The sequence below is a fragment of the Heptranchias perlo genome, chromosome 1, assembly GCF_035084215.1.
Source record: "Heptranchias perlo isolate sHepPer1 chromosome 1, sHepPer1.hap1, whole genome shotgun sequence".
Classification (NCBI taxonomy): Eukaryota; Metazoa; Chordata; class Chondrichthyes; order Hexanchiformes; family Hexanchidae; genus Heptranchias; species Heptranchias perlo.
This window is the reverse complement of record NC_090325.1, coordinates 12,305,535-12,329,728: the sequence shown is the minus strand read 5'-3', so window position 1 is coordinate 12,329,728 and position 24,194 is coordinate 12,305,535. Positions and strand designations below refer to the sequence as shown.

General features: G+C 46.1%; 1 protein-coding gene across 2 annotated transcripts in view; it reads left to right on the top strand.

The window, feature by feature from the left end:
* The window catches only part of adissp (adipose secreted signaling protein), a 157,867-nt gene that overhangs the window by 64,460 nt on the left and 69,213 nt on the right, over positions 1 to 24,194 (top strand). For both annotated transcript variants that reach the window (XM_067980714.1, XM_067980725.1), the window contains exon 4: positions 14,031 to 14,169. In XM_067980714.1, the coding sequence (XP_067836815.1) occupies positions 14,031 to 14,169 (139 nt within the window). The remainder of the gene's footprint in view (positions 1 to 14,030; positions 14,170 to 24,194) is intronic.

The following is a 24,194-nucleotide window of genomic DNA, read 5'->3' as shown; positions in this document are numbered from 1 at the left end:
AGAGTACAAGGGATGTGGAATGTTCCCCTGCCAAATAACGAGATGAGATCAGGATTGAAGGTTATAAGAACGTTCAAAACCATAGAATGCGAAAACGCCATTCATAAGAACGTATGAAATGGGATCAGGAGTAGGCCATACGGCCCCTCGAGCCTGCTCCGCCGTTCAATAAGATCATGGCTGATCTTCGACCTCAACTCCACTTTCTCTCCCAATCCCCAAATCCCTTGATTCCCTTACTGTCCAAATATCCATCAATCCCAGCCCATCGTGGCTGCTCCTTCCAAGCCCATGGCCAATTTACACTATCATGGACTGTACCTAACATTTATCTCTCAAATAACACCACCAAAAACATGTTATTTGGTCATTTATCTCATTGCTGTTTGTGGGACCTTGTGTTCAAATTGGCTGCTGTTTGCCTAGTTTATAACAGTGACTACACTTCAAAAAGTAATTTATTGGCTGTGAAGCACTTTGGGACACCCTGGAAACTTTTAAAACTAAATCATAATATTCATTGCGTGTGTTTATCAGACACTCTATTCCCCGACCGGTCGCGGAAGGCCTCAGGCATACCGGTGGACACCTCGTGCTCCCTCTCCAGAGCCACCCGTGGCAATGTAACAATATTTTCCCTCCTTACCTCCCTCAGTCCTCCTACAATTGAATCAGGCTTTTAAAACCCAGGCTTGGTGTTAATTTCATTGAATTTGCAGCACAGAAACAGGCCATTCAGCCCAACAGGTTTGTGCTGGTATTTATGCTCCACTCAAGCCTCCTCCCACTCGACTTTTTCGCCCTATCCACATATCCTTTTATTCCTTTCTCCCTCATTTGTTTATCTAGCTTTCCCTTATTTGTCTCAACTAGTGAGTTCCACATTCTAACCACTCTCTGGATAAAACAGTTTCTCCTGAATTCCCTATTGGATTTATTAGTGACTATCTTATATTTATGGCTTCTAATTTTGGACTCCTCCCATAATGTTCTCTACATCTACTCTATCAAACTCCTTCATAATTTTAAAGACCTCTACCAGGTCACCCCTCAGCCTTTTCTAGAGAAAAGCCTGTCCTGATAGTTCTAACCTCTCCGTTCTAGTATCACTTCTGATTCTGCCAACCACTGCTTTTTTGAGTTACCTCATCTCTCCTGTTATGTCCAACCTTCTCACTCTCTCTCTTGACCCTTCACTTCAGTTTCTGAATTAAAAAAGAAAGTAGCCAGTATACAACCTGTTGGAAATTGAAACTCATCACAGATCCTAAAACCGGTTTATCTGGGGTAACTACCGGCTATGTTGACACTGCGATGATGATTTTTAATCTATTATTTGATTCCATAAGGCATGACTAACTTTGCATGCGGGCCCAAATGATGTGGGGAGGAAAAGAATAGAAACTTGTAAACAATCGGCCGTCAATCTTGCATTGTTTGCCGTCCTTTTGCAATGTCAAGTAATGCTTGCAGTTTGCTGATGTTTTACCTCAGTCTGAGGCAAAGGGTAGAGGAGTTGTTATTTTCACGTGTGAAACAGGGAATGAGACTTGCCCGGTGCCTGTTTTGTGTGTAGTAGAAGGCGGAGCATGTTATCCTGAGGTCAACAGTAGTCACCCTTGGGCTGAGATCATGGCTTGATTTTAATCAAGCAATCAATCCTTTTGTTTTCTTCAGACTTAATACTTTTAGGCTGCCTTGTAGTTTTGATTGTGACCAAAGACAGCGACGCATTATAGGAACATACGAACAGGAATAGGCCATTCAGCCTGTCCATTTGTAAACTACTAGTCATCCAGAAGGCCCTGGACTGGGCCCAATCATCCCTTGTCCTTGCCAAGCTTCTCATGCCCCATTTTCGTTTTTCTCTCCTTCAAAGGCCATTTCGACCACTGTTGACTTCCCCATTAAGCGCTCCGAGATCTTACTTTGTCCATAATGAGCATTACATTATAGAACCTTGGTTAGATCACACTTGGAGCACTGTGCACAGTTCTGGTCTCCATCTTATAGAAAGAATATAGAGGCATTGGAGAGGGTGCAAAATAGATTCACAAGGATGATACCAGAACTGAGAGGATAGGGTACGGCAGCATAGTGGTTATGTTACTGGACAAATAATCCGGAGTCAAGAGTTCAAATCCCTCCACGGCAGCTGGGGAATTTAAATTCAATTAATTATATAAAATCTGGAATAAAAAAACTAGTATCAGTAATAGTGGCTATGAAACTACCGGATTGTCGTAAAAACCCATCTGGTTCACTAATGTCCTTTAGGGAAGGAAACCTGCCGTCCTTATCCGGCCTGACCTATGTGACTCCAGATCCACAGCAATGTGGTTGATTCTTAATCGCCCTCTGAAATGGCCCAGCAAGCCACTACATTATATAATCTCGCTACAAAAAGTCATAAGAATAAAACTGGTCGGACCTCCCGGCATCGGACCACGAGGCACCGGACACGACAAAGGCAAACCAAGCCCAGTCGACCCTGCAAAGTCCGCCTCGCTAACATCTGGGGACTTGTGCCAAAATTGGGAGAGCTGTCCCACAGACTAGTCAAGCAACAGCCTGACATAGCCATACTCACAGAATCATACCTTTCAGCCAACGTCCCAGACTCTTCCATCACCATCCCTGGGTATGTCCTGTCCCACCGGCAGGACAGACCCACCAGAGGTGGCGGTACAGTGATATACAGTCAGGAGGGAGTGGCCCTGGGAATCCTCAACATTGACTCTGGACCCCATGAAATCTCATGGCATCAGGTCAAACATGGACAAGGAAACCTCCTGCTGATTACCACCTACCGCCCTCCCTCAGCTGATGAATCAGTCCTCCTCCACGTTGCGCACCATTTGGAGGAAGCACTGAGGGTAACAAGGGCACAAAATGTACTCTGGGTGGGGGACTTCAATGTCCATCACCAAGAGTGGCTCGGTAGCACCACTACTGACCGAGCTGGCCGAGTCCTAAAGGATATAGCTGCCAGACTGGGCCTGCGGCAGGTGGTGAGCGAACCAACACGAGGGAAAAACTGACTTGACCTCGTCCTCACCAATCTACCTGTCGCAGATGCATCTGTCCACGACAGTATTGGTAGGAGTGACCATCGCACAGTCCTCGTGGAGACGAAGTCCTGTCTTCGCACTGAGGACACCATCCAACGTGTTGTGTGGCACTACCACCGTGCTAAATGAGATAGATTCAGAACAGATCTATCAGCTCAAAACTAGGCATCTATAAGGCGCTGTGAACCATCAGCAGCAGCAGAATTGTATTCGAGCACAATCTGTAACCTCATGGCCCGGCATATTCCTCACTCTACCATTACCAACAAGCCAGGGGATCAACCCTGGTTCAATGAGGAGTGTAGAAGAGCATGCCAAGAGCAGCACCAGGTGTACCGAAAAATGAGGTGCCAACCTGGTGAAAAACAGAAAGGCAGAGTATTATTTAAATGGTGATAGATTGGGGAATGTTGATGTACAAAGGAATCTGGGTGTCCTTGTACACCAATCACTGAAAACAAACATGCAGGTGCAGCAAGCAGTTAGGAAGACAAATGGTATGTTGGCCTTCATTGCAAGAGGATTTGAGTACAGGAGCAAGGATGTCTTACTGCAGTTATACAGGGCCTTGGTGAGACCACACCTGGAGTATTGTGTGCAGTTATGGTCTCCTTACCTAAGAAAGGATATAGTTGCCATAGAGGGAGTGCAGTGAAGGTTCACCAGACTGATTCCTGGGATGGCAGGACTGTCATTGAGGAGAGATTGGGTCGACTCGGCCTGTATTCACTCGAGTTTAGGCACATGGGAACACCACCACCTGCACGTTCCCCTCCAAGCCACACACCATCCCGACTTGGAAATATATCGCCGTTCCTTCATCATCGCTGGGTCAAAATCCTGGAACTCCCTACCTAACAGCACTGTGGGAGAACCTTCACCACACGGACTGCAGCGGTTTAAGAAGGCAGCTCACCACCACCTTCTCAAGGGCAATTAGAGATGGGCAATAAATGCTGGCCTCGCCAGCGACGCCCACATCCCAAGAACGAATTTAAAAAAAAGAATGAGAGGGGATCTCATTGAAACATATAAAATTCTGATAGGGCTAGACAGACTGGATGCAGGGAGGATGTTTCCCCTGGCTGGGGGGCCCAGAATGCGGGGTCATTGTAGGACATTTAGGACTGAGATGAGGAGGAATTTCTTCATTGAGGGTGGTAAACCTGTGGAATTCTCTACTACAGAAGGCAGTGGAGGCCAATTCACTGAATATATTTAAGAAGGAGCTAGATAGATTTCTAGACACAAAAGGCATCAAGGGGTATGGGGAGAGAGCGGGAATATGGTATTGAGATTGAGGTTCAGCCGTCGTCATATTGAATGGCGGAGCAGGCTCGTAGGGCCGAATGGCCTACTCTGCTCCTATTTTCTATGTTTCTATGAAGTGACAACTCAGGACTACATGCATGCTAAACAGCGGAAGCAACATGCTATTGACAGAGCTAAGTGATTCCACAACCAATGGATCAGATCAAAGCTCTGCAGGCCTGCCACATCCAGTCGTGAATGGTGGTGGACAATTAAACAACTAACGGGAGGAGGAGGCTCTGTCAATATCCCCATCCTCAATGATGGCAGAGTCCAGCATGTGAGCGCAAAAGACAAGGCTGAAGTGTTTGCAACCATCTTCAGCCAGAAGTGCCGAGTGGATGATCCATCTTGGCCTCCTCCCGATATCCCCACCATCGCAGAAGCCAGTCTTCAGCCCATTTGATTCAATCCACGTGATATCAAGAAACGGCTGAGTGCACTGGATACAGCAAAGGCTATGGGCCCCGACAACATCCTGGCTGTAGTGCTAAAGACTTGTGCTCCAGAACTATCTGCGCCTCTAGCCAAACTGTTCCTTTACAGCTACAACACTGGCATCTACCCCACAATGTGGAAAATTGCCCAAGTATGTCCTGTCCACAAATCCAATCCGGCCAATTACCGCCCCATCAGTCTACTCTCAATCATCAGCAAAGTGATGGAAGGTGTCGTCGACAGTGCTATCAAGCGGCACTTACTCACCAATAACCTGCTCACTGATGCTCAGTTTGGGTTCCGCCAGGACCACTTGGCTCCAGACCTCATTACAGCCTTGGTCCAAACATGGACAAAAGAGCTGAATTCCAGAGGTGAGGTGAGAGTGACTGCCCTTGACATCAAGGCAGCATTTGACTGAGTGTGGCACCAAGGAGTCCTAGTAAAATTGTAGTCAATGGGAATCAGGGGGAAATCTCTCCAGTGGCTGGAGTCATACCTCGCACAAAGGAAGATGGGAGTGGTTGTTGGAGGCCGATCATCTCAGCCCCAGGACATTGCTGCAGGAGTTCCTCTGGGCAGTGTCCTAGGCCCAACCATCTTCAGCTGCTTCATCAATGACCTTCCCTCCATCATAAGGTCAGAAATGGGGATGTTCGCTGATGATTGCACAGTGTTCAGTTCCATTCGCAACCCCCCAGATAATGAAGCAGTCCGTGCCCGCATGCAGCAAGACCTGGACAACATCCAGGCTTGGGCTGATAAGTGGCAAGTAACATTCGTGCCAGACAAGTGCCAGGCAAAGACAATCTCCAACAAGAGAGAATCTAACCACCTCCCCTTGACATTCAACGGCATTACCATTGCCGAATCCTCCACCATCAACATCCTGGGGGGTCACCATTGACCAGAAACTTAACTGGACCAGCCACATAAATATTGTGGCTACAAGAACAGATCAGAGGCTGGGTATTCTGCGGTGAGTGACTCACCTCCTGACTCCCCAAAACCTTTCCACCATCTACAAGGCACAAGTCAGGAGTGTGATGGAATACTGTCCACTTGCCTCGATGAGTGCAGCTCCAACAACACTCAAGAAGCTCAACACCATCCAGGACAAAGCAGCCCTCTTGATTGGCACCCCATCCACCACCCTAAATGTTCACTGCCTTCACCACTGGCGCACCGTGGCTACAGTGTGTACCATCCACAGGATGTACTGCAACAACTCTCCAAGGCTTCTTCAACAGCACCTCCCAAATCCACGACCTCTACCACCTGCAAGGACAAGGGCAGCAGGCACATGGGAACAACACCACCTGCACGTTCCCCTCCAAGTCACAATCCATCCTGACTTGGAAATACATCGCCGTTCCATCATTGTCGCTGGGTCAAAATCCTGGAACTCCCTTCCTAACAGCACTGTGGGAGAACCGTCACCACACGGTCTGCAGCGGTTCAAGAAGGCGGCTCACCACCACCTTCTCAAGGGCAATTAGGGATGGGCAATAAATGCCGGCCTTGCCAGCGACGCCCACATCCCATGAACGAATAAAAAAAATACATCCTTATCAGGAAAAGCTGAACAGGCTGGCGCTCTTTTCTCTAGAAAAGAAAAGGTTGAATGGTGATCTGATAGATGTCTCTAAGATTATTGAAGGGTTTGATATGGTAGACGTAGAGAAAATGTTTCCACTTGTGAGGGCGTTCAAAACTAGAAATCATAAATATACGATAGTCACTAATAAATCCAATTGTGAATTCAGGGGAATCTTCTTTACCCAAAGATGCATTTAAGGGGACGCCAGAAAACACATGAGGGAGAAAGGAATAGAAGGATGTGTTGATAGGGTTAGATGAAGTAGGGTGGGAGGAGGCTCGTCTGGAGCATAAACGCCGGCATAGACCTGTTAGACCGAATGGCCTGTTTCTGTGCTGTTGACGTGATGTAACATTATGTGCAATGCAACACATTGGCTGTGAAGTGATGTAGGACATCCTGAGGATGTGAAAGGTGTCCGATAAATACAAGTTCTTTTATTTGATTGATCTCCCTTTTCCCGTTCCTTATAAACTGCTGTCCTGTTTAAAACATTTATCTCTCTCTGTCCAGGTCTTGAATTCCCTCTTTCTCTATCCTTCCCCACCCCCTCATCCAAATGAAGATTGCAGAAAGGGGTGGTGATCTTCGGCCCTTGCCAATACTGTCCCAAAGGCCTCCTGCGGGAGGACCAGGGATGTTGGCATTCTGGGTGAGTCTGGTCCTGCAGTTTCTGGCCTCAGCCCATTTCACAGATCACACAGTGGAGGTAGAGAGACCGAGTATCCTTTCATTTTCATCAGTTGCTTTAATCATCAGTCCAACAACTGTCTTCAGCCTTAGCTGCGTGTCGCTCTCTGAACATAAAGCAATGAGTAAAGGCCTAAGGGATAAACCTGCTTTCAGAAATAATTCACATTGGTGTGTGTTCCTGATGGTATCTTCATACCAAACGGGAACAGCTGGCCTTCAGTTCTCTGAGATAAAGCCAGCGCTCGATTCCAAATCACACCCACTATGTATGCAAGACATGTTTCCTTCTGACAGTCACTGCAGTTGAAGGTCACACAGAGCAGAAAGATCCCAGCTCCAATCCCTGCTCTGTGCATAGTTGGTTCATCACAGTCAGAGTGGCAATGAGGACACTACCGTTGGCCTTGGTGACCCTCCGGGCTAGGGCGGGTCACCATTCCAGCTCCTGGTCACTACCCAGTGAGTCCCGATGGAAAGTGGGTGAGGGCAGGATGTGATTAGGCTGCCACGACACCCCTCGTCTGTCGTCTTAACAGCCCGACATCACGCAACGGTCCGGGCTCTCTCTCAACGAATGGACACTTGGGTGATGTTACTCCATTTTCCCGGAGTTTCTACAGCACTTGCGTCGAAGTTGCGGTGGACAATTGGGAGAATCCTCACGGAAATTCACCCCCACTGTTTCTATCCACTCTGTCCCATCCCTTCATAATTTTAAAGACCTCTCTGAAATCACCCTGTAATCTTCTCCGCTCTAGAGCTAGGACAGGAGAGTCAGCCTTTGGGCCATTGCAGCCAACCCTGATCCTGTCCTCCCCTTGACATTCACACATGGCGCTGGATAGCGATCAGGAGTAGGGGCACTGCCCTATTATTTCTTTTCTCTACCCTAGCCCTAGGATCGCAGCCACTCTGCTTGGGACTTGAGGCCTTGTCAGTGTGGGGAGCTTCATACAAAATGTTCACTTTGCCATCACGTAGGCTATCTGTCAGTGCTCCACCACTGTCTGGTGCACTGAACCGCTCGGGTAGTGATTCAAAAGGTTGGTGGAAATCTGCAACACTCTTCCTCCAAAAAGCTGTTGAGGCTGGGGGTCAATTGAAAATTTCAAAACTGAGATTGGTAGATTTTTGTTAGGTAAGGGTATTAAGGGTTACGGAACCAAGGCGGGTAAATGGAATTAGCCATGATCTATCTGGATGGGACAACAGGCTCTTGGGGCTGAATGGCCTACTCCTGTTTCTATGCTACGAGCGGTTCAAGAAACCCCCCTACCGCCTTCTCGGGAATGGGCATTAACTGCCGGCCTTGCTAGTGACGCACACATCTCAAGAATGAATATTAAAAAGAAGAGGGGGGAGATGGTGAGTGTTGGAATATAGTGTAGAGTAACCAGCCATCCTCCATTTTGATATGCCCTATGTAAGACGATTGTGCCTGTTAACCCAAGTCTGGTGATAGATACTGGGAGCTCTCTTGTCTCTCTACGGCTTAATTCCTGAGCCATGCTTTTAGGAACTGCAAAGTTAATACTTGCAGTTGCATTTTTCTGACCGTAGACTTGTCCTTTCTCTTTGGATTTGTTCCTCAAACTCCCGTGCTTTTTGGGGGTGCGTTATTCAATATAAAACTTCAGAGGACTGACTCCTGGAATCATTCAAATTGGTGCCAGAGACTACTGTGGGCGCTGCTAGTCACTTTAAGTGTTTTAAGTGCTGCTGTCATGGAAAGAACATTAGAACATAAGAAAAAGGAGCAGGAGTAGGCCATGGTCGAAGATCAGCCATTCAGTAAGGTCATGGCTGATCTTTGACCTCAACTCCACTTTCCTGCCCAAACCCCATATCCCTTGATTCCCTCAGAGTTCAAAAATCTATCGATCTCGGCCTTGAATATACTCAACCACTGACCATCCACAGCCCTCTGGGGTAGAGAATTCCAAAGATTCACAACCCTCTGAAGAAATTTATCCTCACCTCAGTCCTAAATGGCCAACCTCTTATCCTGAGACTATGCTCTCTAGTTCTAGAATCTGCAGCCAGGGGAAACAGCCTCTCAGCATCTACCCTGTCAAGCCCCCTCAGAATCTTGTATGTTTTAATGAGATCACCTCTCATTCTTCTAAACTCCAGAGAGTATAGGCCCATTCTACTCAATCTCCCCTCCATAGAATTCCAAGACGTCAACTAGCTACCTGCATGGAGAGTTAATGGCACTTCAGGGTCTTGGCTGCAAGGACCGTGACGTGATAGCCGAGAATGAGCTAGTGATCAGCACCGAGGGCTGGTTGCATTCCCTCAGAACTTCGGCCAGCAAACCGGCCAACTCAGGAATCCTGAATCAAGGAAGCTCCGGCAGCTCTCTGGAGTAGGGGGGACAATAAAAAGATCAGAGTAACGCATAAGAAGTCAAAAAAGTGGAGCTAGATAAGCACACGAGGGAGAAATGAATATAAGGATATGTGGATAGGCCATAAGTACCAGATAGTCACTAATAAATCCGAAATTCCTTTACTCAGAGTGGTTAGAATGTGGAACTTGCTACCATAAGGAGTAGTTGAGGCGAATAGCATAGATGCATTTAAGGGGAAGCAAGACAAGTACACGAGGGAGAAAACAATAAAAGGATATATGTTGATAAGGTGAGATGAATTAAGGTGGGAGGAGGCTCATGTGGAGCATAAATGCCGGCGTAGACCTATTGGGCAGAACGACCTTTCTCTGTGTTGTAAATTCTGTGTAAAGAAACAATGAATGCGGGGGCCTTTGTTGAAGGGTTCCTAAGCATTCAGTTTTTGATGAAATTAAACTTCATGTTCTTTGAAATCATTGTCTAGTTACCCTTGTTTTGTGCTCCAGCGTTTCCTCCTTTTCTGAAGGCACTGACTCATCCTGGATCTGTTTCCATGGATTCCAGCTGCCCACGTTACCTGGTCCAAGTGGCCATTCTGGTATGTGCTGGCAGGCTGCTCAACAGTATGAGGCAGATGTTGCGGTCGATCCTGTGCTCACGCAAGTGTACTCTCCAGCAGAGATTGCATAGCAACCAGCCCAGGACTCTCTCTTCCCTCCCCCCCCCCCCCCCCCCCCCCCGCTCCCGGTGATCGCTATCCAGTGACCTCTGCCACAAAGGGTAGTTATCACGTAGCTGCGATGTCCCCACCACCATACTTGATTCGCCTGCCGACACTCACTGTCTGTGCTTACACGCGACGACTGGCCACTTGGGCTGAGGTGCTGATTGTCAGATAATGGTTGTGGAATGACTTTCCCAGCCTGTTCGTGCTTTCAGGAAAAAACAACCTGATGATAGTAAGGGGTTTATATAAAAGAAGAAGACTTGTGTTTATATAGGAACGTGTAGCAGAGATTCACCAAGATGATACTAGAGCTGATGGGCTATGAGAGGAGGCTAAAGTAACTGGGACTCTTCATTAGAAGGTTAAGAGGAGACCTTAAAAGTGCTCACAATTGAAGGGGCTTTGACCAGGTAAATATGGGAAAAATTGTTTCTACTGGTGGATGAGTCGGGAACGAAGGGCTATGAATTTAAGATCACCAAAAGAATGAACGGAGCGGTTAGGAGAATTTTATTTTATCCAGAGGATTGTTAAGTCACAGGATGTCTGACCAAACATGGCGGTAGTAGCAGAATCCATATTGGATTTTAAAAGGGAAGTTGATAAATATTTGAAAACATATATTTTTTTAAAAGGTGAATGGGACTACGAGGATAGCTGTTTGAGAGCTGGCACGTTGGGCTGAATGGACTCCCTCTGTGCTGTAAAATTCTGTGATCACACCTCAAACAGCTCAAAGTACATCACATAAAATTAATTACTTTGAAGAGTGTGAGACAGGCAAATGCGGCAAGCATGATCTCAGAAACGTTAGCGGGGACTATCGGTTAATCAGTCTTTGACGCTGGGGAGGGGAGGGGAGGGGGAGTGTTAACTCAGCACCAGGAGAGCTCCCTGCTCTTCAATTTCGGTCGGAAGAACGAGGAAAGGTAATATAAATTAGAGGCACAATTCTAAAAGGGGTATAGGAACACACAGATCTGGGGGTATCTGTGCACAAATCATTGAAAGTGGCAGGGCAGGTTGAGAAAGAGGTTAAAAAAGTATCCGGGATCCTGGGCTTTATAAATAGAGGCATAGAGTACAAAAGTATGGAAGTCATGATGAACCTTTATAAAACACTGGTTCGGCCACAACTGGAGCATTGTGTCCAGTTCTGGGCACCGCACTTTAGGAAAGATATGAAAGCCTTAGAGGGGGTGCAGAAAAGATTTACTAGAATGATTCCAGGGATGGGGGATTTCATTTACATGGATAAACTGGAGAAGCTGGGATTGTTCTCCTTGGAAGAGAGACGGTTGTGCGGAGATTTGCTAGAGGTATTCAAAATCATGAAGGGTCTAGACAGAGAAACTATTCCCATTGGTGGAAGGGTCAAGAATCAGAGTACATAAATTTAAGGTGATTGGCAAAAGAACCAAAGGTGACATGAGGAAAACTATTTTTACACAGCGAGTGGTTATGATCTGGAATGCACTGCCCGAGGGGGTGGTGGAGGCAGATTCAATCATGGCCTTCAAAAGGGAACTGGGTAAGTACTTGAAAGGAAAAGTTTTGCTGGGCTACGGGGATAGGGCTGGGGAGTGGGACTAGCTGGATTGCTCTTGAATAGAGCCGGCACGGACTCAATGGGCCAAATGGCCTCCTTCCTTGCTGTAACCTTTCTATGGTGTCATGGAATCGTTAACATCAGCCTGAATTACTTGAATGAATAACGATGCTGATTAGTGTCTCGGCTCTGCATTTAAAAGACGAACATTAAAAGGGGCACTTGATAAATCCCTGCTTCGTATGAAGATTCTTCAACAGTTTGGGTGTGTTCTTTGCGAGCAGCTGGCTGGTTATTTTCAATCCAAGCTACCCCCATAAAAATCTAATAGATTTTTCTCCCTTCCCAAGAGATTCAGAAAAGGATTCGTGGGCCCAGAGAGAACTGATTTCCATCCCCAGAACTCTCATCTCCAATTAAGTGGAATATTTCTTCCATCTTGGAAGACCCATCACATTCCCAAAGAAGTGGGGTTTTTCCATTAGTTTGTTAGCTCCAAGCTTGTTCACAAGACAGTTGACCGCGGCTTGGAGGGAAAGCCGCAGCCGAGCAGTTCTGTCGAGTGGCAGTGGTGCTAACTGCCGAGGGGATGGAGAAGGGGGAATGATTCCAAGGGTGCTTGAAGTTAATGGTCGTCTTAAATTCCGTCAGTAAGATTAATTGACCATTGTTTCATTTTTTAAAAATTGCTTTCTGTAGAAGCTAACATACCGGTCGTCGAGACCTAACACAGCAATTTATTTCCCCTTCCAGTTTACAAATAATCTGTTATGAGAGATTTTGACAGAGTAACTAAGAAGAAACTGTTTCCATTGGCAGGAGGGTTGGTAACCAGAAGACAGAGATATAAGATAATTGACAAAAGAACCAGAGGGAAGATCAGGAGAATTTTTTTTTAATGCAGCGAGTTGTTATGATCTGGAATGCACTGCCTGAGAGAGTGGTGGAAGCAGATTCAATAGTAACTTTCAAAAGGGAATTGGATAAATTCTTGAAAAGGAAAAAGTTGCAGGGCTACGGGGAAAGAGCAGGGGGAGTGGGACTAATTGGATAGCTCTTTCAAAGAGCTGGCACAGACCTGTTGGGCCATTTGGCTTCGTTCTGTGCTGTAAGATTCTATGATTCTATAAGCTGTGGCTGCCAAGAACAAGTAAAACATCTGCTAGACATGAGTGTTGTCTGTCACATTTTCCTGCTCCTGAATGTATCAGTGGACCAGAGCCAGCCAGTACCGCAATACGGTCCTTTCACTAGATTAGTCCGATCAGGATTCCCATTCCACACACACAGTCCATGTTTAGAAACTGCTAATGTCAGGATTGCCAAGCACCCCCATTCCCTTCCCTCCTCCCCACCAAAATCCTGGTGTCCTGGCCAACTTTCCTCCATCAACCAACACCACCAAAAACTAGTCACATGCTGTCCGTGGGACCTTGCTATGTGCAAAATGGCTGACACGTTTGCCTACATGACAACAGTGACTGCACCTCAAAAGCAATTCATTGGTTGTGAAGCACTTTGGGACATCCCACCAACACGATCAGTCGCTATATGAATATAATTTAGTTAGTTTGTCCATCTTTCTTGCCAGTCTCTGGAATCAGGCAGCTGCTTGTTTAAGATTGTTGGCACTGTATTCACGAGTACACGCTGTATATCTTTGTTTCCTGTTGATAAAGTTGATTAACTGTGTTAATCCAAGCAAATTGTTCACTGTGAAGGATTCAAATACCGGGCAACACACATTGAAAATGAGGAAGTTCAGAGTAAGAAGGGAAATCAGATGGAACATTTCACCCATTGGGTACATAGGACCAAGAGTAGGCCATTCAGCCCATCGAGCCTGTTTGCTATTCAGTTATATCATGGCTGATCTGCACCTCAACTCCATTTGTCCACCTTAGCTCAATATCCCTTGATACCTTTTACCTAACAAAATCTACCCATTTCAGTCTTGAAAGCTCCAATTGTTCCCAGCATCCACAATCTTTTGGGGAAGACTGTTTTAAAATTTCTTCTATCATTTGTGTGATAAAATGTTTCCTAATTTCTCTCCTAAATGATCTAGGTCTAATTTTATGATTTATGTCCCCTCGTTCTTTATTTCCCCCATCAGAGGGAATCAAGGGAAGGCCATTGAAGTTGACAATATAAATGAGCTTGAGACAATTCGTGCTTCTGGAAAGAGAAGGGGACTGAGGGTCATGGCGATTCGGTGGGGCTGATCCATGAAAAAAAATGGGACAGGCTTTGTTCTGAAATTCTTCTGTTGCTGTGTGTTGTTCCAGGTCGGTTTCTTGAAGATCAGCCACAAATATGAAATAACGTTTCTGCTGCCAGCCATCCAAAGCCTGGGGCAGAAGGCCTGCTCTGCCCCTCTCCCTAATCTTTACTTGAAGGTGGTCGACATTGCTCCTGTACCAGAAGGTGAGACCCTTTTACAAGTGCTTAAATTCCAGGCGATTCGGAATGTTAAAATTGGATAGCCCAGTGGTGAAGGATGGAACACTAGAGCCTGGTCTTTAGTTGTTTCCAAGTCTTTATTCACAGAGATTCCCTTTATACACACACTCCATACCCTTGATAAGCTCTCCTATAAAAAGGAGACGAGAGCCCCCAATTGATACCCACCACCTGAATACAATTAACACTCGTTGATATAAATCATACAATTAACATAGATTATGGTGTTCAGTGCATTTTTGTTCTAGGTGTCGGCTGTGGCTTAGTATGTAGCACTCTTGCCCGAGTCAGAAGGTTGTGGGTTCGAGTCCCACTCCGGGGATTTGAGCACGTAATTATAGGCTGATACTTCATTGGAGTACTGAGGGAGTGCTGCGCTGTCAGAGATGCTGTCTTTTGGATGAGGGCCCCACCTACTCTCTCAGGTGGACGTAAAAGATCCCATGGCACTATTTTGAAGAAGAACAGGGGAGTTCTCCCCGGTGTCCTGGCTAATATTTATCCCTCAACCAACATCACTTTTTTAAAAGAAAAACGAATTATCTGGTCATTGTCACGCTATTTGTGGGATCTTGCTGTGCGCAAATTGGCTGCTGCATTTCTTACTTTACAACAGTGACTACGCTTCAGAAGTACTTCATTGGCTGTAAAGCGCTTTGGGATGTCCTGAGGTCATGATGGGCACTCTATAAATGCAAGACTTTATTCCTTTCCTGTCATGAGACCCAAACCCATCACTGGCTGGTCAGGTACCTTGGGTGCTCGTCACACTTGTACAGTGCAGTGTGGTGCAATAAGCACAACATTGTCCTAGAATGTCAACTCTACTGGATCTTGGACTCTTAATTCTTCCCCCTCTCGTCCCCACACTGGACATCTGCCATGTAGAGAAATGTGAGAACAAGACGGAAACTGTGTGCAAACTAAAAACACCATTCCCGGGTTTAAACTCTGGCCTGTGCTGAGTTCCTTAATTTCAGCTCGCGATGACGATAGGGATTCTACGACTGACCTCAGTGTCCCTATCGAAGGGATCACCCTCCTGGTCCTGGGGTGATGAGTAGTTTTATTATGCAACGAGTTGTAATGATCTGGAATGCCCTGCCTGAAAGAGTGGTGGAAGCAGATTCAATAGTAACTTTCAAAAGGAAATTGGATAAATACTTGTAAAGGAAAAGTTTGCAGGGCTATGGGGAAAGAGCAGGGAGGAGGGGGACTAATTGGATAGCTCTTTCAAAGAGCCGGCACTGTCATGATGGGCCGAATGGCCACCTCCTGTGCTGTAAGATTCTATGGTCGACCCTTGCTGGAACATTTGTGTTTGTGTCGTCAGTTGAGGACAGGAAGACTGTATAGGGCTCAGCTGTGACTTTCCTCTGCTAAACAATCGCTGTGTGGGGTCGTTCGTTTGGATGAGTATCGAGGGTGAGGGGGTCCTACTGTCTGTCGGACCTGTAACAGAAAGAAAAACTTGTATTTATATAGCACCTTTCACGACCTCAGGACGTCCCAAAGCGCTTTACAGCCAATGAAGTACTTTTGAAGTATTGCGATGCATGAATTGAGGCAGCTAATTTGCGCACAGCAAGGTCTCACAATCAGCAATGAGATAATGACCAGATAATCTGTTTATAGTGATGTTGATTGAGGGATAAATATTGTCCAGGACACCAGGGAGAACTCCCCTGCTCTTCGAAATAGTGCCATGGGATCTTTTATGTCCATCGGTTTAACGTCTCATCCGAAAGATGTTTGTGAGTCAGTAACATCAGGAAGAGGTTAAGAAAGAGGAAAAAAAAATCTTGGCCTGTTTTAAGCACCAGAAACTCCAGCAGTCCTGTTGTCGTCATGACCTTGAAAATTGATGACCACTTCTGTCCAGTGTTGCAGCGAGTAGGCTCCCACAGGGAGAGCAGGCCCTCCTCACCCACATTGCTGATCTGCTCACACACTGTAGTCTATCCTTGCAGACTCTCCGAGTAAGACGTGCGATTTAGTGCTAAATTACAGGCAGCTTTTATGCCTTGGCTTAGTGCCAACAAGGATTGATTCTGACCCAAAAGCCATTTTGTATGGGACCCCTGGGAAAGAGAAGGTTTCACTCCATTGATGGTTCTTGGATTCAGTACAGACCCCAGATGTGGGAGAGTTGTTCAGTCCATGGATTCAGCCTGTCCCTTCAGTTGCTTTTCTTGACAAACGAGCTCATCTACTCAGCTCCTAAACGCTCCCATTTGTCACGTGTCAGTAGCAGGTGTGATTAAAATTAACCATTAAAAACCACTCATAAATCTCAGATTTAAACTGGCATAGCAATCATTCTGCCATACTTCTGGCTTGAACCTGGCAGGTTGGGAATTAAATTTAAAAATAAACAAGTCGAGGCAGCTTCCAATAAATCTAGCAAAGTACTCGGCAGCGAGTGAACTTTGTGAGGACAACCTTGACTCTGAACTGCACTGCAGTGTAGATCTCTTTCACGCAAATGGATTCCATTCCGACCTCTGGGATAAATCATAATGATACTGGGGCTTAGAGGGATAAATTATGAGGGCAGGTTGTATAAACTTGGCTTATATTCCTTTGAGTACAAAGATTGTGGAGTGATGGAGGTATTTAAAATGGTAAGGATTTGATAGGGTTGACATGGAGAAACCCTTTTCCTATAGTGGGGGAATCAAGAACACAAATAAAATTAGAGCTAAGCCATTCAGGAGTGAAATCAGGAAGCACTTATTCACACAAAGGGTAGCAGAAATCTGGAACTCTTTTCCTCTCTTTTCCCCCCCCAAAAGGCTGTGGATGCTGGGACAATTGGAGCTTTCAAGACTGAGATCGATAGATTTTTTTCGTTGGGTAAGGAGATCACTGGATATGGGGGAAAGGCGGGTAAAAATGGAGTTGAGGTACAGATCAGCCATGATCTAATTGAATGACAGAGCAGGTTCGAGGGGCTGAATTGTATATTCCTGTTCTTAAGCTTCTATGTTCCAATACAATTCCTCTGATTTTAAAAGCATAATAAAGTAAATTTAAAGTGCATTGACGACATCTAGGCATTTTTTTAGTATTTATTCATACGACTTGCTGCTAGAATTTCTGGTTCAAATTTGTCTGGTTGGAACTATCTCCCCTCTTGGGGAAAGTGCAGCCACCCCAGGAATTGATGTGTTGGAGAAATGTGGGTGAAGCTGTAAAGCTCATTGCCCAGGAGAAGGTTGAAAAGAGGAGCGAAGATGAGGTAAACGGATTCATACTTTTAAAAGCCTGTAGATTTTGGAGGAAAGGGAATGACTGAGTGAGTGAAGAGGTTCCATAAGTCAGAGGTCCTGGGAAAGTATGAGTTAGAGTAGGGAACTGTGCGGTGAGTCTTAATTGCAACAGCAAGGAGGAGGAAAAGTGTCTAGAACACTTGGTTTCTAAAATAAGATTGTTCTCAGGATGTGGGTGACACTACTAATGCTACATTTATGGCCCATCCCTAGTTGCCCTGGCAACTGAGTGTCTTACTAGGCCACCTCCGAGGGCATGAAGAGTCAACCGCACAGTTGGAGTCACATGTAGGCCAAACTGAATGGAGGTGGCAGGTTCCCTTCCCTGAAGATAGATTTCTGATTAATTAGGGACTCAAAAGGTTATAATAGGTAGATGGTAAAGTAGGGTTGAGGTCGCAATCAGATCAGCCATGATCTTATCAAAAGGCAGAGCAGGCTCGAGGGGCTGAATGGCCTACTCCTGTTCTTAATTTGTGTGTTCGTTAGGGCTTTGGTAGCTTAGGTGCTACGGCTACAGTAGTATTGGTAAAATAGAGACACATGAGAAAGATTGTGACCAATATGGGAGACACGAGGCAAGAGATGAGAAAATCGTTATAAGCTTTTTCTTGCAGAGAAGAACCCCCCAACTGGCTCACTGTTGTACTTTAGGGAATGCAACCTGTCTGTCTTTACCTGGTCAGGCATACACGTGACTCCAGTCCCATACTAACGTGATTGACTTTTAACTGCTCTTTGAAGTGGCCAGAGGGCCACTCGATTTAGGGCAACTAAGGATGGGCAAAAAATGCCAGCCTCGCCAGCAATACCCACATCCTGAGACTGAATTTAAGAAATAGTTATAGTAACTTGTCACCTGGGACACCTCTGTCACAATCTCTTTCCCTGTCGGGTAGTGAGATCATAAATCACAAGACTCTACATAAGGGTAAGCTTCATCCAATAAAGGCTTAAGAATTATTTGAGCTTTAGATAACATCTCCCTGTATTTCCTGAATCATGAACTTCTACAACCACAACAACTTGCATTTATATAGCGCCTTTGATGTAGTGAAATGTCCCAAGGCGCTTCACAGGAGCGATATCAAACAAAATTTGACATCGAGCCACATAAAAAAGCATACGGGATCCTGGGCTTTATAAATAGAGGCATAGAGTACAAAAGTATGGAAGTCATGATGAACCTTTATAAACGACTGGATCGGCCACAGCTGGAGTATTGTGTCCAGTTCTGGGCCCCGCACTTTAGGAAAGATGTGAAAGCCTTAGAAAGGGTGCAGAAGAGATTTACGAGAATGATTCCAGGGCCGAGGGACTTTAGTTACGTGGATAGACTGGAGAAGCTGGGGTTGTTCTCCCTGGAACAGAGACAGTTGTGAAGAGATTTGATAGAGGTATTCAAAATCATGAAGGGTCCATTCAAAGTAGATAGAGAGAAACTGTTCCCATTGGTGGAAGGGTCAAGGACCAGAGGATATAGATTTAAGGTGACATGAGGAAAACCTTTTTTACACAGCGAATGGTTAGGACCTGGAATGTACTGCCCGAGGGGGTGGTGGTGGCAGATTCAATCATGGCCTTCAAAAGGGAACTGGATAAGTACTTGGAAGGAAAAATATTGCGGGGATAGGGCGGGGGACTGGGACTAGCTGGATTGATTTTGCAAAGAGCCGGCGCGGATTCGATGGGCCGAATGGTCTCCTTGCATGATTCTATGATAAGGAGATATTAGGACAGGTGACCAAACGCTTGGTCAAAGAGGTAGGTTTTAAGGAGCGTCTTAAAGGATCAGAAAGAGGTTTAGGGAGGGAATTCCAGAGCTTAGGGCCTAGGCAGCTGAAGCGACGGCCACCGATGGTGGAACGAAGGAAATCGGGGATGAGCAAGAGGCCATAATTGGTGGAGCGCAGAGATCTTGGAGAGTTGTAGGGCTGGAGGGGGTTACGGGGACAGGGAGGGGTCGAGGCCATTGAGGGATTTGAAAAGAACAATAACTGAAGAAGCGGACTTGGAGAGACACCACTGATTGGTGCCACAGATACTGGCTTCAATCGCAAGATACTTGTGGATTTAGCCCATCTTAATTCTTCCATCCAGTGCTGCCATTTCTGCATCTAACTGAATAATTCTGGGGCTTTTGCTTCTCTGGGAATCCATTCCGTACATTGGTCACTCTTTGTGTGAGGAAGTACCAGTGTCCTGGTATTGACTTCACTAACAACTGTCTCCATAAACCCCTCTCTCCTGCCCCTTCCACCATTCTGCACCAACGATATTCCGCAAATAGCAATGAGATGAATGAGCAGTTTCTGTTTGGCGGAGTTAGTTGAGGGAGTAATGCTGGTCGGTTAGTCTCGGTATAGAGAAAAGTTTTGACAATTGAGGGGGGCAAACAAGGCAAGGGAATGCATAATAAATGGGAGGATACTGAGAGCTGTAGAGGAACAGAGGGACCTTGGAGTGCATGTCCACAGATCCCTGAAGGTAGCAGGACAGGTGGATTAGGTGGTTAAGAAGGCATACGGGATACTTTCCTTTATTAGCCAAGGCATAGAATATAAAAGCAGGGAGGTTATGCTAGAACTGTATAAAACACTAGTTAAGCCACATCTTGAGTACTGCGTTCGGTTCTGGTCACCACAATACAGGATAGATGTGATTGCACTAGAGAGGATACAGAGGAGATTTACGAGGATGTTGCCAAGACCGGAGAATTTTAGCTATGAGGAAAGATTGGATAGACTGGGGTTGTTTTCTTTGGGACAGAGGAGGCTGAGAGGAGATTTAATTGAAGTGTATAAAATTATGAAGGGCCTAGATAGAGTGGATAGGGAGGACCTATTTCCCTTAGCAAAGAGGTCAATAACCAGGGGGCATAGATTCAAAGTAATTGGTAGAAGGATTAGACGGGAGCTGTGGCAAAATGTTTTCACCCAGAGGGTGGTGGGGTCTGGAACTTACTGCCTGATAGGGTGGTAGAGGCAGAAACCCTCTTCGTATTTAAAATGTACTTGGATGTGTACTTGAGGTACCGTAACCTACAAGGCTACGGACCAAGAGCTGGAAAGTGGGATTAGGCTTAATAGCTGTTTTTCGGCCGGCACTGACACGATGGGCCGAATGGCCTGCCCCTGTGCTGTAAATTTCTAATGATTCTATGACTTCAGGTGTGCACCCTTCGAGAGGCCTCACATAGTGCCGTGGGATTGCTAACATCCCAATGCAGCGCACTCTCAGTTTTGCACCGGAGCGCAGCCCTCGGTTACGCACGGCTGAAGGTACGGCCACCAATGGTGGGGTAAAGGGAGTGGGAGACGCACAGGTCCAGAGTTGGAGGGACTTTGGAGTTCTTGGAGGTTTGTGGGACTGGCGGTGTTTACAGAGATGGCGGGGCGAGGCCGTGGAGGGAGTCACGCTGAATACCCTCTGAAATTTAACTTTAACAAAGATTCCCCGATGGGTGGTTTGGTAAACATGCTGTCTAATGCAGATCTGAGCCATACAAACCAGGATGCTCCCCGGAGCTTGCTGATCTCATCCAGGGTGGCTATAGGGGCACTGAAATTGGCTTCAGTGCCCTTTTTGTGGGGGTGGGGAACAAAATCATCCATGGTTCCAGCTCCTGCACACTTACGAGTGACTTCTGCTGGACGGTTGGCCCGTTTGTGGAGGTTATGCGACTAGTCACGTATCTTGCCAACACTCATCGTCTCGACTCTCGCTTTGGCCACTTGGGTAAATTACTGAAGAGGTCTGAGGCACTGTACTCTAGCAAGAGTCTGCTGGGTGCGGGGTCGGGAGGTGTGGGGAAGAGATGAAGGAAAAATTGTGGAGAGGGCTACAACAGAGATTGACTAGCTTAACTTTTTGGATGAAGCTCCTTGTAAATCAAAGTGTAAGGGATGTTGCTTTTTGGGGAATTGAACATTTTCCCACCTGGGGACTGGGCGGTGCGATGGTGGTCAATTGGGGTCTTTCAACTCTGCTGCCTGAAATTAATCCAGCCCAGATGGATATGATCTCTGTCTGACGACTCTACCGGTTCTACGTGAAATGAGTTCGCACCGTCTCGGCCCTGTTACGAATAGAGTTCTGTGTAATGTCAGTCGTGGCCCAGTTGGTAGCACTTTCACCCGAGTCAGAAGGTTGTGGGTTCAAGTCCCACTCCAGAGACTTGAGCACATAGTCCAGTTTGACACTTCAGTGCAGTACTGAGGGAGTGCTGCACTGTCGGAGGTGCCGTCTTTCGGACATTGAACCGAGGTCTCATCTGCCCTCTCAGGTGGGCGTATTTCGAAGAAGAGCAGGGGTGTTCGCCCCGGTGTCCTGGCCAATATTTTTCCCTCAACCAATATCACTATAACAGTTTACATAGGATTACACAGACTATAATTGTGGGTTACACTGCTGGAAGAATGCAATGGGTACCTGTGTCAACCTAGATTATGCATTTCGGTGCAGCACTGAGGAATTGCTGCACTGTCAGAGGTGACATCTTTAGGATGTGATGTTAAACTGAGGCCCCATCTGCCCTCTCAGGTGGATGTAAAAGATCCCACGACACTACTTTGAAGAGAAGGGGAGTTCTCCCCGGTGTCCTGGCCAATATTTATCCTTCAACCAATATCACTAAAACAGATTGTTTGGTTAGTTTCTAATTACTGTTTGTGGGATCTTGCTGTGCACAAATTGGCTGCTGCATTTCCTACATTACAACAGTAGCTACACTCCAAAAGTACTTTATTGGCTGTAAAGCACTTTGGGACGTCCTGAGGTCGTGAAAGGCTCTACATAAATGCAAGTTTGTTCTTTCTATGTCTCCAACTGGCAATTGCACTCAAAGATTCTGTGAGCAATGCAAATGTTCACCTTGGTGCGGTAGTGAGTTATCTGGGGTGCAGGTCGGGGGCTGGGGCAGAGCAGAGAGAGAGCTTTACTCTTCATCTGACCTGGGACATCTTGAGACTGAACTGTGGGAACAGAATTGACGAAAATAATTCTAGCTCCCAGCCCTGATTACCTTCATGTTGAAGAGCACCAAAAAATAAATCACCCAAAAAAATAATGGTAATGATGGTACCAGCAGAAAGAACTTCTATTTAAAAATTACACACATCAGTGTCTCCGAGCACCTCACATAGAATGAATTGCTTCAAAATATAGAATCATAGAATCATAGAATCATAGAAGTTACAACATGGAAACAGGCCCTTCGGCCCAACATGTCCATGTCGCCCAGTTTATACCACTAAGCTAGTCCCAATTGCCTGCACTTGGCCCATATCCCTCGATACCCATCTTCCCCATGTAACTGTCCAAATGCTTTTTAAAAGACAAAATTGTACCCGCCTCTACTACTGCCTCTGGCAGCTCGTTCCAGACACTCACCACCCTTTGAGTGAAAAAATTGCCCCTCTGGATCCTTTTGTATCTCTCCCCTCTCACCTTAAATCTCTGTCCCCTCGTTATAGACTCCCCTACCTTTGGGAAAAGATTTTGACTATCGACCTTATCTATGCCCCTCATTATTTTATAGACTTCTATAAGATCACCCCTTAACCTCCTACTCTCCAGGGAATAAAGTCCCAGTCTGTCTAACCTCTCCCTGTAAGTCAAACCATCAAGTCCCGGTAGCATCCTAGTAAATCTTTTCTGCACTCTTTCTAGTTTAATAATATCCTTTCTATAATAGGGTGACCAGAACTGTACACAGTACTCCAAGTGTGGCCTCACCAATGCCCTGTACAACTTCAACAAGACATCCCAACTCCTGCATTCAATGTTCTGACCAATGAAACCAAGCATGCTGAATGCCTTCTTCACCACCCTATCCACCTGTGACTCCACTTTCAAGGAGCTATGAATCTGTACTCCTAGATCTCTTTGTTCTATAACTCTCCCCAACGCCCTACCATTAACGGAGTAGGTCCTGGCCCGATTCGATCTACCAAAATGCATCACCTCACATTTATCTAAATTAAACTCCATCTGCCATTCATCGGCCCACTGGCCCAATTTATCAAGATCCCGTTGCAATCCTAGATAACCTTCTTCACTGTCCACAATGCCACCAATCTTGGTGTCATCTGCAAACTTACTAACCATGCCTCCTAAATTCTCATCCAAATCATTAATATAAATAACAAATAACAGCGGACCCAGCACCGATCCCTGAGGCACACCGCTGGACACAGGCATCCAGTTTGAAAAACAACCCTCGACAACCACCCTCTGTCTTCTGTCGTCAAGCCAATTTTGTATCCAATTGGCTACCTCACCTTGGATCCCATGAGATTTAACCTTATGTAACAACCTACCATGCGGTACCTTGTCAAATGCTTTGCTGAAGTCCATGTAGACCACGTCTACTGCACAGCCCTCATCTATCTTCTTGGTTACCCCTTCAAAAAACTCAATCAAATTCGTGAGACATGATTTTCCTCTCACAAAACCATGCTGACTGTTCCTAATCAGTCCCTGCCTCTCCAAATGCCTGCAGATCCTGTCTCTCAGAATACCCTCCAACAACTTACCCACTACAGATGTCAGGGTCACTGGTCTGTAGTTCCCAGGCTTTTCCCTGCCGCCCTTCTTAAACAAAGGCACAACATTTGCTACCCTCCAATCTTCAGGCACCTCACCTGTAGCGGTGGATGATTCAAATATCTCTGCTAGGGGACCCGCAATTTCCTCCCTAACCTCCCATAACGTCCT